Source organism: Ovis aries, chromosome 11 (genome assembly GCF_016772045.2).
Source record: "Ovis aries strain OAR_USU_Benz2616 breed Rambouillet chromosome 11, ARS-UI_Ramb_v3.0, whole genome shotgun sequence".
NCBI classification, from domain to species: domain Eukaryota; kingdom Metazoa; phylum Chordata; class Mammalia; order Artiodactyla; family Bovidae; genus Ovis; species Ovis aries.
Genome location: NC_056064.1, coordinates 5489913 through 5501532, shown reverse-complemented (window position 1 = coordinate 5501532; position 11620 = coordinate 5489913). Strand labels below are relative to the sequence as shown.

The 11620-nt window shown below is 45.3% G+C and overlaps 1 protein-coding gene and 1 long non-coding RNA gene across 5 annotated transcripts in view; one reads left to right on the top strand and one right to left on the bottom strand.

The window, feature by feature from the left end:
* Positions 1–756: 756 nt before the first annotated feature.
* LOC121820539 (uncharacterized) lies at positions 757–10330 on the bottom strand. The gene is made up of 3 exons (XR_006061068.2): positions 10139–10330; positions 9261–9413; positions 757–7995 (listed from the first exon to the last, which is right to left on the bottom strand). It is a non-coding gene; the product is annotated as an uncharacterized LOC121820539 (long non-coding RNA).
* Positions 10331–10606: 276 nt separating this feature from the next.
* The window catches only part of MMD (monocyte to macrophage differentiation associated), a 40380-nt gene continuing 39366 nt past the window's right edge, over positions 10607–11620 (top strand). For all 4 annotated transcript variants that reach the window (XM_060395096.1, XM_042255240.2, XM_012185134.4 and 1 more), the window contains exon 1: positions 10607–10893. In XM_060395096.1, the coding sequence (XP_060251079.1) occupies positions 10868–10893 (26 nt within the window). In that variant the 5' untranslated portion in view covers positions 10607–10867. The remainder of the gene's footprint in view (positions 10894–11620) is intronic.

The following is an 11620-nucleotide window of genomic DNA, read 5'->3' as shown; positions in this document are numbered from 1 at the left end:
TTCAGCAGATTGGCATCCTGATTACTATCTTTTAGGACTTGCAGGGTAAAATTCCTTAAGACCTTTATGTGAGTGACAACGTCCTCTATTTTTTTATTTCTAAATGCATTCCCCTCCTCAACAGCCAAAGTGGATGTACAATGCATGTTTAGAGGTCATAAAACAGACCACTCTAGTCAGCGTCAAGTTAGATTTAAATCATATGCTGGTCACAATAACCTCCTCAGTGGGAAAATTTCTGTCTTTTGATTGCAAGGGTGCACCCTACATGCAAGGGTGCTTGCCGCCTGCCATGACCTCATCATGTCCATCGATGCAAGGCCTCCTTTTTGTTCATATATTTGCCTAGCCATCCACATTTTGGGAAAACTAATCAGACCCAGTGAACAAGCTTAGAGTTATGTTAATGGGGGAAAATGTTATAGACTATCCATGTTATCAATTATACTGAACTGTCCCAGAAACTTTGTACACATGCTTTTAGCAGTAGACTTAAAGCAGCCAGAATGCAGACCATGAGTAGTTATATTCTGTGACAATTACACTGGAGAATTTCCTTTCCATCCTAAACATTGAGGGAAAGTCCAGTGTTGATAATGAGACAAACATTTGGTAAACAGCTCAATTAAATGAGTAGGAGGGGTCTTGGTCCTGGTCCAGATTCCCAGGTCAGCTGTCTATCACTGCTGCAGTCTTTTCCACTCCTGGTGCAGATGTCCTTTGGGGTCAGCAGCCTTTATATAGACCAGTCCAATGCAGAGGCCCTTCTGATAAGGGTCACTTTAATAATTCAATTAAACTTTACAGTACTATAACATAGCAGCAAGGAACTATCTGGAAAGGGACTTTTAGGCAGTAAATACAGACCTTAGTTAAGAAAACTAGAATTTAATATCCACTGAAACATAATCTTTTTCCTCCTAAAATCACCCTCATTTCTACCAAGTATAGCCAAGTTAAAACTAATTTGCTTGCAAAATTAAGTCTGGTTAATGGACCGTGTAGGCTTTTTTAAGTTAGCTGTGCTGAAACTTTTCATAAGGTAACTAATCCTTTCTGCTAATAGTTTTATGAAGCCATTGGGGTTTTCATTAAAATTCTTTAATTTATTATCTGGTTCAGCAGTATGATCTGAAATTTATCAGAAACAAGTAATTGTCAAAAAGTCCTTCCTGTGAATCTTCTTGAAGACAAAACACTTTTGCAGAAACATTCATTTCAGTTCAGTCACTCAGTCATGTCCGACTCTTTGCGACCCCATGAATTGCAGCATGCCAGGCTCCCCTGTCCATCACCAACTCCCAGAGTTCACTCAAACTCATGTCCATTGAGTCGGTGATGCCATCCAGCCATCTCATCCTCTGTCATCCCCTTCTCCTCCTGCCCACAATTCCTCCCAGCATCAGAGTCTATTCCAATGAGTCAACTCTTCACATGAGGTGGCCAAAGTATTGGAGTTTCAGCTTCAGCATCAGTCCTTCCAAAGAACACACAGGACTGATCTCCCTTAGGATGGACTGGTTGGATCTCCTTGTAGTCCAAGGGACTCTCAAGAGTCTTCTCCAACACCACAGTTCAAAAGCATCAATTCTTCGGCACTCAGCTTTCTTCACAGTCCAACTATCACATCCATACATGACCACTGGAAAAACTGTAGCCTTGACTAAACGGACCTTTGTTGGCAAAGTAATGTCTCTGCTTTTTAATATGCTATCTAGGTTGGTCATATCTTGCCTTCCAAGGAGTAAGCATCTTTCAATTTCATGGCTGCAATCACCATCCAGAGTGATTTGGGAGACCAAAAAAATAAAGTCTGACACTGTTTCCCCATCTATTTCCCATGAAGTGATGGGACCAGATGCCATGATCTTCGTTTTCTGAATGTTGAGCCTTAAGCAAACTTTTTTACTCTCCTCTTTCACTTTCATCAAGAGGCTTTTAGTTCCTCTTCACTTTCTGCTATAAGGGTGGTGTCATCTGCATATCTGAGGTTATTGATATTTCTCCCGGCAATCTTGATTCCAGCTTGTGTTTCTTCCAGCCCAGCGTTTCTCATGATGTACTCTGCATAGAAGTTAAATAAGCAGGGTGACAATATAAAGCCTTGACATACTCCTTTTCCTATTTGGAACCAGTCTGTTGTTCCATGTCCAGTTCTAACTGTTGCTTTAATGCAAAGAAATAGAGGAAAGCAACAGAATGGGAAAGACTAGAGATCTCTTCAAGAAAATTAGAGATACCAAGGGAAGATTTCATGCGAAGATGGGCTCGATAAAGGACAGAAATGGTATGGACCTGACAGAAGCAGAAGATATTAAGAAGAGGTGTCAAGAATACACAGAAGAACTGTACAAAAAAGATCTTCATGACCCAGATAATCACAATGATGTGATCACTCACCTAGAGCCAGACATCCTGGAATATGAAGTCAAGTGGGCCTTAGAAAACATCACTATGAACAAAGCTAGTGGAGGTGATAGAATTCCAGTTGAGCTATTTCCAATCCTAAAAGATGATGCTGTGAAAGTGCTGCATGCAGTATGCCAGCAAATTTGGAAAACTCAGCAGTGGCCACAGGACTGGAAAAGGTCAGTTTTCATTCCAATCCCAAAGAAAGGCAGAAACATTGGAGTTAAACAAAAGCTGTCTATGAATAGCAAGAGACTTTAAAGGCATGGTTAAACATTTGATCACAATCAACTGACAAAGAAACTTGGTTATAATAGCTAGAATTATGATTGATAATACTATATTTTATCAGGACATACCAGATTTTCAGGAGTTTCACATAATTTTTAGGATACCTATATTAATAACATTTACCCATACAGCATAACCTGAGAAGGCTTATCACTGCTCATTTTACAATGCTTCTGACATAATTTCTGGTGAAATGAATGGCTACACACTCCAGTATTCTTGCCTGGAGAATTCCATGGACAGAGTAGCCCAGTGGGCTACAGTCCATGGGTCACAAAGAGTTGGTCACGACTGTGCGACTAACACTTTTCACATAGTTTAACATACCAAATAAACCTAGTTAATTTAGTCTCTCTCTGAAATTCCCCAGGGTTTCTCTGAAGCGTCCCAAAGTTAGCTGGTCAAATGAATTTTAATTAGCATTTGGTATTTGGGAAGTTTGTAAAAAATATCAAAAAATTTCAAAACACCTAGTCAAATAGGATTAGAGGTCACTGTGAAATACCCATTCACTTAACCAAAGAGACAATAAAAGATCTCATTGGCAAATACAGAGAGTTCCAATCAGATCTCTCAAAAGGCAAAGAAACTTATAAACTATTATCAGCAACTCAACACTTTAAGAAAACTTCGTTTTCCCAGGAGAGAAAAATCCAAACCTCAGTCTTGCATCAGCCTACTCTGAAAAACAAAATGTATTTCCTTAATTAAATTCAGTCTAATCTTAGCCAATCCTAACCACTTACAAAATACTGGAGTGAGTTGCCATGCCCTCCTCCATGGGATCTTCGTGACCCAGGGATCGAACCTGAGTCTTCTATTTCTCCTGCGTTGGCCGGAGTGTTCTTTACCACTAGCACCACCTGAGAAGCCTCCTAGAAAGCCAGTTTTTACTGAGTAGCAAAACCAGTTTTAGAATGTCAAAGGAGCCCCATCTTGGCATTTCCAGGGTCAGATTTCCTAGTATCTTTCTTTCCTGAGATTCATTTGACATTGTATTCCCTCTTGGAGAGTGGAACACCTTGGAGTTGTCAACAGGAAGAATATATCTGGTATCTAACAAAAATTCAATTGGTTCTTCTCTTATTTCTAAGGTAAAACAGGGCTCCTCAGGAAAGATTGAGATGGTGTTTTGAAGACACAGTTGGGGAACCTCCAGGGCCCACAAGCTCTCTTCTTTGGCTACTGGGAGCTGAAAGGAAGGCTGTTGAGTTCAGGCCTTCCCTCTCTGGGAACAGTTGGAGCATCCCCTTTACCAATATCCCTCTTTCTCAGTAAGCTTATTGACTAGGTGTCAGCTTTGCTGGAGATCTTCATGTCCCATGTTGGGGGCGGGAATCATTACCTATACCTGGAGTGGTCCACTTTTTGTCTTCATTTTCTTCTTCTATCGTGTCCCACTTTTTTAAAACTCTAAAGACCAGTGCAACTAGTTGGGAGATGGGAGTGTTAGCTGCAATATTTTGAAATTTGCAGCTAATATTATACTTGGAACATTCTGAGATATGACCTAAGTGTTTATTACTACTGTACTTCTTGGATCCTCAGGGTCCAGGGTGGGGGTATTGCCTAAATCCCTCTCTAATCTTCTCCAAAAAGGTGGAGGGGTTTTTATTCCTTTCCTTTTTAAACAGTTCAAGTTGAAAGATGGTGTTATAATTTAATGAGCCACCCTCTGGCCATTTCTCATAGTCACCTAGTTGGTATTGTGGCCAGACAGTATTACTTGAAAAAAAAAAAAAAAATTGGTTTTTGTCGTTTGGATATAGCTATACAGTTTCCAGTGACTCAGAATGTACCCTAATTTGCTGTCTGAGGAGAAAATATCTGTTTTCCCATATCCTCACATCCTGGTTGAGGATTTGTGTTCAGCTCCAAGAGGTCTATGGTAGGGGTTGATGGAGACACAGATTGAGCCATTCTTAGCCCAATGAAAATTTCCTCATTTAGAGAGTTAGTGATAATTTCTTTCAATTAATAACGTAAGTGTTCACTATTCACCTGAAACTATATAGCATTGTTAATTGACTATGTGTGTGTATTAGTTGCTCAGTTGTGTCCAACTCTTTGAGACCCCATGGACTGTAGCCCACCATATTCCTCTGTCCATGGGATTCTCCAGTCAAGAATAATGGCGTGGGTTGCCATTTCCTTCTCCATAATTGACTATCCGTTCAGTTCACTCACTCAGTCGTATCCAACTGTTCACGACCCCATGGACTGCAGCATGCCAAGCCTCCCTGTCCATCACCAACTCCCAGAGTCTATTCAAACTCATGTCCATTGAGTAGATGATGCCATCCAGCCATCTCATCCTCTGTCGTCCCCTTCTCCTCCTGCCTTCAATCTTTCCCAGCATCAGGGTCTTTTCAAATGAGTTAGCTCTTCACATCAGGTGGCCAAAGTATTGGAGTTTCAGCTTCAGCATCAGTACTTCCAGTGAAAATTCAGGATTGATTTCCTTTGGGATGGACTGGTTGGATCTCCTTGCAGTTCAAGGGACTCTCAAGAGTCTTCTCCAACACCACAGTTCAAAAACGTCAATTCTTCAGCACTCAGCTTTCTTTATAGTCCAACTCTCACATCAATGCATGACTAATCGAAAAACCATAGCTTTGACTAGACAGACCCTTGCTGGCAAAGTAATGTCTCTGCTTTTTAATATGCTGTCTAGGTTGGTCATAGCTTTTCTTCCAAGGAGCAAGCATCACTTAACTTCATGGCTGCAGTCACCATCTGCAGTGATTTTGGAGCCCAAAAATAAAGTCTGACACTCTCCAGTTTCCCCATCTATTTGCCATGAAATGATGGCACTGGATACCATGGTCTTAGTTTTCTGAATGATGAGTTTTAAGCCAATATTTTCACTCTCCTCTTTCACTTTCATCAAGAGGCTCTTTAGTTCTTCTTAACTTTCTGCCATAAGGGTGGTGTTATCTGCATATCTGAGGTTATTGATATTTCCCCCAGCAATCTTGATTCCAGCTTGTGCTTTATCCAGCCCAGTGTTTCTCATGATGTACTCTGCATAGAAGTTAAATAAGCAGGGTGACAATATAGAGCCTTAGTCTGTTGTTCCATGTCCAGTTCTAACTGTAGCTTCCTGATCTGCATACAGATTTCTCAAGAGGCACGTCAGGTGGTCTGGTATTCCCATCTCTTTAAGAATTTTCCACAGTTTAATTTTCCATAATTGACTACACCTCAATACAAAAAAAGAAGTTAAAAAAGATATGCAGGTTGTTCAGGTACACCAAGCTGGAACCCTTCTAGAAATAATTTAAGTTACCAGAGCTCCCTAACGAAGGTCAAAACCAAGAGAAATACAGGTTGTCTCATGGAAGGGTTTCACAATCAGGCATCCTTGATCAGCCCCCAGGACTCGGAGGGCAGGGATATCTTACAACCTCTCAGATCCTTCAGACTCTCCAAGACAACCAGAGAAAATCTGATTACTTATTCAGTTCCTGAATCATTCCTTCTCCCACCTTGAGATGGGGACAGGGCTTTGAAGCTAACTTGTGGAATAAATGTCACTCACCTCTCCAAAGCAACTTCTTAATTCAAGATGTCCACAGTGTCCGCTGTGCCCAGACTTGACAATCAGGTGCCAAGAGGGATTATCCTATGCCCTTCCCCACAGTCCCCCAGCAACACAGACAGATTCACCCAGGTGAGCTACCACAGCCCACTGCCTAGCCTATTCGGAGCTGGAGGAAGCCAAAGAGGTTAGGTGAGATATCCCATCTGGGCCAAAACTTGTTATTGGAAAATTGAGTTCACCTTGGTGTGGGGCCAAAAGATACAGACAAGCCGAAGAGCAGGAGAAGGAAGGATTGATTACTTACAGCAAGCAATGGAAATACTGTGGATCTTTCCCAAAACAGTGTTTCCAAGAACAGCAATTGGGGAAGTTTTAAGCTAAGGGCACATGTTCATATATTCATATTCACGCCTTCAGCAGAGGGGAATTCAGCACAGAATTGGGAGTTAGGTCAACAGAGTCCAAGCTTTAGTTGACTGAAGGCACAAGGGTCAATAAAGGTCAATATCCCCCAGATTATGGAAAGTTTTTCTCTCATTCATTTCCATCTTGTATACCAATATAGCCTCTCTGCCAAGGCCTCTTTTTTCTCTCTAGATCTTTCTTCCCATTGTTCTCACCAGCTGTTTCCATTGTGAAGGTCTAGGAGAGAAGGAAATGGCAACCCACTCCAGTGTTCTTGCCTGGAGAATCCCAGGGACGGGGGAGCCTGGTGGGCTGCAGTCCTTGGGGTCGCTAAGAGTCAGGCATGACTGAGCAACTTCACTTTCTCTTTTCACCTTCATGCATTGGAGAAAGAAATGGCAACCCACTCCAGTGTTCTTGCCTGGAGAATCCCAGGGACGGGGGAGCCTGGTGGGCTGCCATCTATGGGGTCGCACAGAGTCGGACACGACTGATGCGACTTAGCAGCAGCAGCAGCAGCAGCAGCAGCAGCAGGAACTGAACATGAAAGAGACAGGTATTCCTTGAAGGTCAGGTTTTAGTCTACTTGGGCTATTAAGAAAAAAAAAAAAAAAAAGACTGGGTGGCTTATCAACCACAGACATTTATTTTTTCTGGTTCTGGAATCTAGAAGTCCAAGATCAGACTGCCAGAATGATCAGGGTCTGATGAAAACCCTCTTCTGGGTTGAAGACTGCTGACTTGGTTCTTCACATGATGAAAGGGGGCCAGATATTTCTCTCATGGCTCTTTTATGAGGGCATTAAACTCATTCATAAGGGTAGTGGTTGACCTAATCACCTCTTACCCCTACTCCCATCACCCCACTAATACCATCACATTGAGCATTAGGATTTCAACATATGCAGCTTGGAGTAGGGATGAAGACAATAAGGAGATGTGGGCAAAACCCTAAGAACTGAACTAAGACTAAGATAGCATTTCCGTCTTCAGGAAAGGGAAAAAAGGATGGGAGCATTTACATTTTAATAATTGCTTTACATTGTCATATCTGTAAAGAGACACACTGAAAGCCAGTCATAGAATAAGATTTGCAATCAGGAGTTCAGGCAACCTCCTTGGCCATCTGAGGCCACAGTCTGCAGCAGAGCTGCTACTTTCTGATTGGATGATGGCAGCTGAAGGCCTAGGTTTCAGGTGCTTCCTAGTATGGTCAGCATCCGGTCAGGAACTCTGTGGCCCTCAGCAAGCAGGACAGGTGTTCTCCCAAGAGATTCCTCTGCAGCTGGCATCTGCTCCTTTGCAAATCCTTTCTTCCAGGCAGAGGCTATGCAAATAGTTGTCTGCTGTTTCCCAGAAAGAAGAACTAGTATATTTCTGAGCTCAACAAAAATGTCACATCCTGCTAATGTGAAAACTCTGTTTTCTTCCACTTCAAAATGCTAATCTCTAAGTTGAATCTGGTACCTTTTTCTAAAAACATACTCAGGACTTCTCCTCAAGATGAAAACAACAACAAAGATCCAAATGGACACCTCAGTAAAAAAGGGAGGAGGGGCAGGTGTTTAATTCTAAACTCTTTCATGGTTTTTATCTTTCGAGAATTGCTTTTACTTGGGCGAGTCACCAAGAATGAGGTTGATTTTATTTTGTGACCATATTGTTTACACAAGCCATTTTTAGTTTATTAATATTCCTGTGTATTATATTCCTACAATATTTCTGTGGAAGAGATCACTATAGGTCAAGATATTTTATTCTGATTTGATCTAATTTTTATCTCACTCATTTTCCCCCACCTTGGTAAATGCCATCCATAATGATGTTTCTAAACCTAGGTGGCCATTCACAAGTTTTCCCCATACTAACCACATCTCCTATGCTTTCCAAGCTATTATACTTTACAAAAGGATGTGTGCCAAGTCATGCCCATCATCTCTTTAAAAATGCATCTCCAGACTTCCTTCTCTCATGCGTCCTATTTCCTAATTAGCCTCACCACACTTAGCGTCTGTCTCCTGCACATTCCTAAACCATTGCTAGATGTGACCTAGCATCTGCTGCTTCATTGTTTTCAATCCTCCCTATGTTACTTCATATCATTTTTTTTAATCTGTTTTTATTAGTTATTTCCTTTGTGACCTTTCCCTCCCCCACCAATTCATTTAACCCAGTGGCTGGACAGAGCAGTTTAGTAAACCTTCAATCCATGCTCATTTTTCTGACTGATAGAAAAAAAAATTAAAGAAATATACAACTTTACAACATAGGAGAGGCAGTTTGGGGCTGAAAGGATCTGAGGCTTTAATGTTAGACAAAGCTAGGAACAAATCCTAGCCTTTGGTAAGATTCTAAACTTCTCAGACTCCTTATCTGTGAAATGAGTAAGATAATGCTTATCTCCTGGGAAACTGATGAAAATAACCACGGAAAGCACCCTTCTAGATCCAGCCAACTTGGAAGGTGTTAAAGAAAAAGAAACCAGAATTTTGGGTGAACTACTTCTCAGCTTTCCAATGTTCCCCACTGACTAAACACTTCTAATAGGCTGACCTACTGTTCGCTTGAGAGCCTGAAGTTTGGGGTGTCAGTGATGGTGTGGACAGAATACCTGGAGGAAGCCATCTCTAGGGAAGGAATCAAGAAATCAGCCATTTGGAACTTCCCTAGAGGTCTGGTGGTTTGGGACTCCTGGCTTCCACTGCAGGGGCACAGGTTTGATCTCAGGTTGGGGAATAAGAATCCCACAGGCCATGTGATGCAGCTGGGGGGAAAAAAAAAAAATTAAAGAAAAAATAAAACCAGGGGCTTCCCTGGTGGTTCAGTGATAAGAATTCGCTTGTCATTGCAAGATACATGGGTTCCATCCCTGATCCGTGTCAGTTCCCACATGTCACGGAGCAACTAAGCCCAGGCGCCACAAGTTTCTGAGCCTATGGGCAGAAACTACTGAAGCCCATGTACCCTAGGGCCCACGCTCCCCAACATGAGAAATCCTCACACAACTAGAGAGTAGGCCCCCACTCAGGGCAACGAGAGAAAGCCTGCACTGCAATGAAGACCCAGCACTAAATAAATAAATATATAAAAATTGAAAAACAAACTATCATTGAGGGCTTTGACGATGATTAAAAATTGTACATAGCTTGGTTCATCTCAAAAACTCTACCCCAAAACAAACAAAAAAATCGTCATCATTAAATATTCTTTGAACCTCTTACAGGAAGCCCTCTGAATTTAGATTTTTCCCACAAGACCCTGATTCAAATCTACTTTTTGGTTTATTTAGAAGTTTCTTGGATTAAGCAAATAAATGAAAGGACTGCATGTAAGCATTCCTACATTCATGGCAATGTATGGCAAAACCAATACAGTATTGTAAAGTAAAAAAAAAAATTTTTTTTAAATAATATAAATAAATAAATAAATAAAATGACCAAAAAAAAAATCTACCCCAGAACCTAGCATAACAGCCTCAGGGTAGCTGACCTTGAAAATGATGAAGGAATAAACCAACGCAGGGATGAAGAAATGAGTGCTGAAGAACGAAAGACACAGACAGAGTCAGGACTAGAACACGCACAGAGGTCCTTGTTTGTTGCTGTTTTCACCACAGTCGCTTTCAAGAGCCGTGCCTCACATCCTCCTTTACCATTTTTCTTCCTGTCATCGGGCCCTTCTGTCTTCTCGCTCCAACTCCGCCCCTCAAGCCGTGAACCGCCCTCTGGCTCCCGCCCCGCCGGGAGACCACGCCCCTTCTGTATCCCCGCCCCCGGCCGGGAGGCCCCGCCCCTCGCCTGCCCCAGCGGGCATGAATGGCAGCGTGGCTGCGGCTCCCCTCGCGCGCTGATTGGCCCCCGGGCGCGGTGACGAGCGGGCGGCCACGGGAGCACGCAGGCGGGCGGGGCGCGGGCAGCGGGGGGCGGGTCCAGGCGCCGGGCGGGGCGGGGCCTCCCTGCCGGGGGCGGCAGGGCCGGGCGGCGGGAGGTGGCGGGAGGCGGCCGGGCCGTTTAAGGGCCGCCCTCCCGCCCCTAGGCACCCCGTCTGGCTCTGGCCCGGTCCCGACCCCCGGCCCGGCCCCGTCTGCGCTGCCCGGTCCAGCGGTCCGCCGGGCCCGCGGCGGCCCCCGGAGCCACCCCAGCTCCTGCGGGCCGCGCGCTCGGACGCCGGCGCTGACGAGACGGAGCTCGCAGCCCCCGCGGAGGAGCAGGAGCATCGATGCGGTTCCAGAGTCGATTCCAGCGGTGAGAGGGCAGCGCCCCGGGCCCGCCGCCTGCGCCGGCACCGGGTCCCGGGCCCGCCTCCGCCCGTGGGGGGCCCGGCGCCCCGCCCGGTCCTCCTCTCGTGCTCCCGGGGCTCCCCGCCCAGCCGTCCCCGGGCGCCCCCGCTCCGGGAGCGGGTCTCGCGCCGGCCCGGGTTCCCGCTGCTCGCTGCAGGCTGTAGTCCCCAGCCCTCGGACCCCGGCTGCCTTCCCCGGGGCGTCCGTTGCCCGCCTAGCTTTGCCCTGCAGGGACAGCCTCTCGCTTGCTCCGGGGACCTGAACGCCAGCCGCGGGCACCGGCCCCGATCTTCCGACCCCAGCCTTGGCCTGCACCCCTTACCAGGCTTGGGGGACCCCCGAGGCGCCCGGACCCGAGCCAGGTTGCCCCGCACGGGTGCTGGGGGTTTCCGGCACTTGTCTTTGAACGGCCGTGCGGTGGGGGAAACTGAGGCAGGCTCCGCCGGTTTAGCCTTGCCTGCGGGGTTCTCGGGCTTAGAGCCCCAGCGTGTGCTATTTTGGGTCACCGCGCCGGGGCAGGTTAGCTTCTGGGCGGTAAAACCTGCAGTTGAGGCGCCTGAGAACGAGGAACCGAGGAGGCCCCCCCGGAAGCTGTTTGGCTGGAGAGCCGGTGGGAACGCCAGCCTGGGGAGACACCGTGGCCTTAATCCTGACTCCAGGTCCCTGCCATCTAGCAATGAATGGAGGCTGGG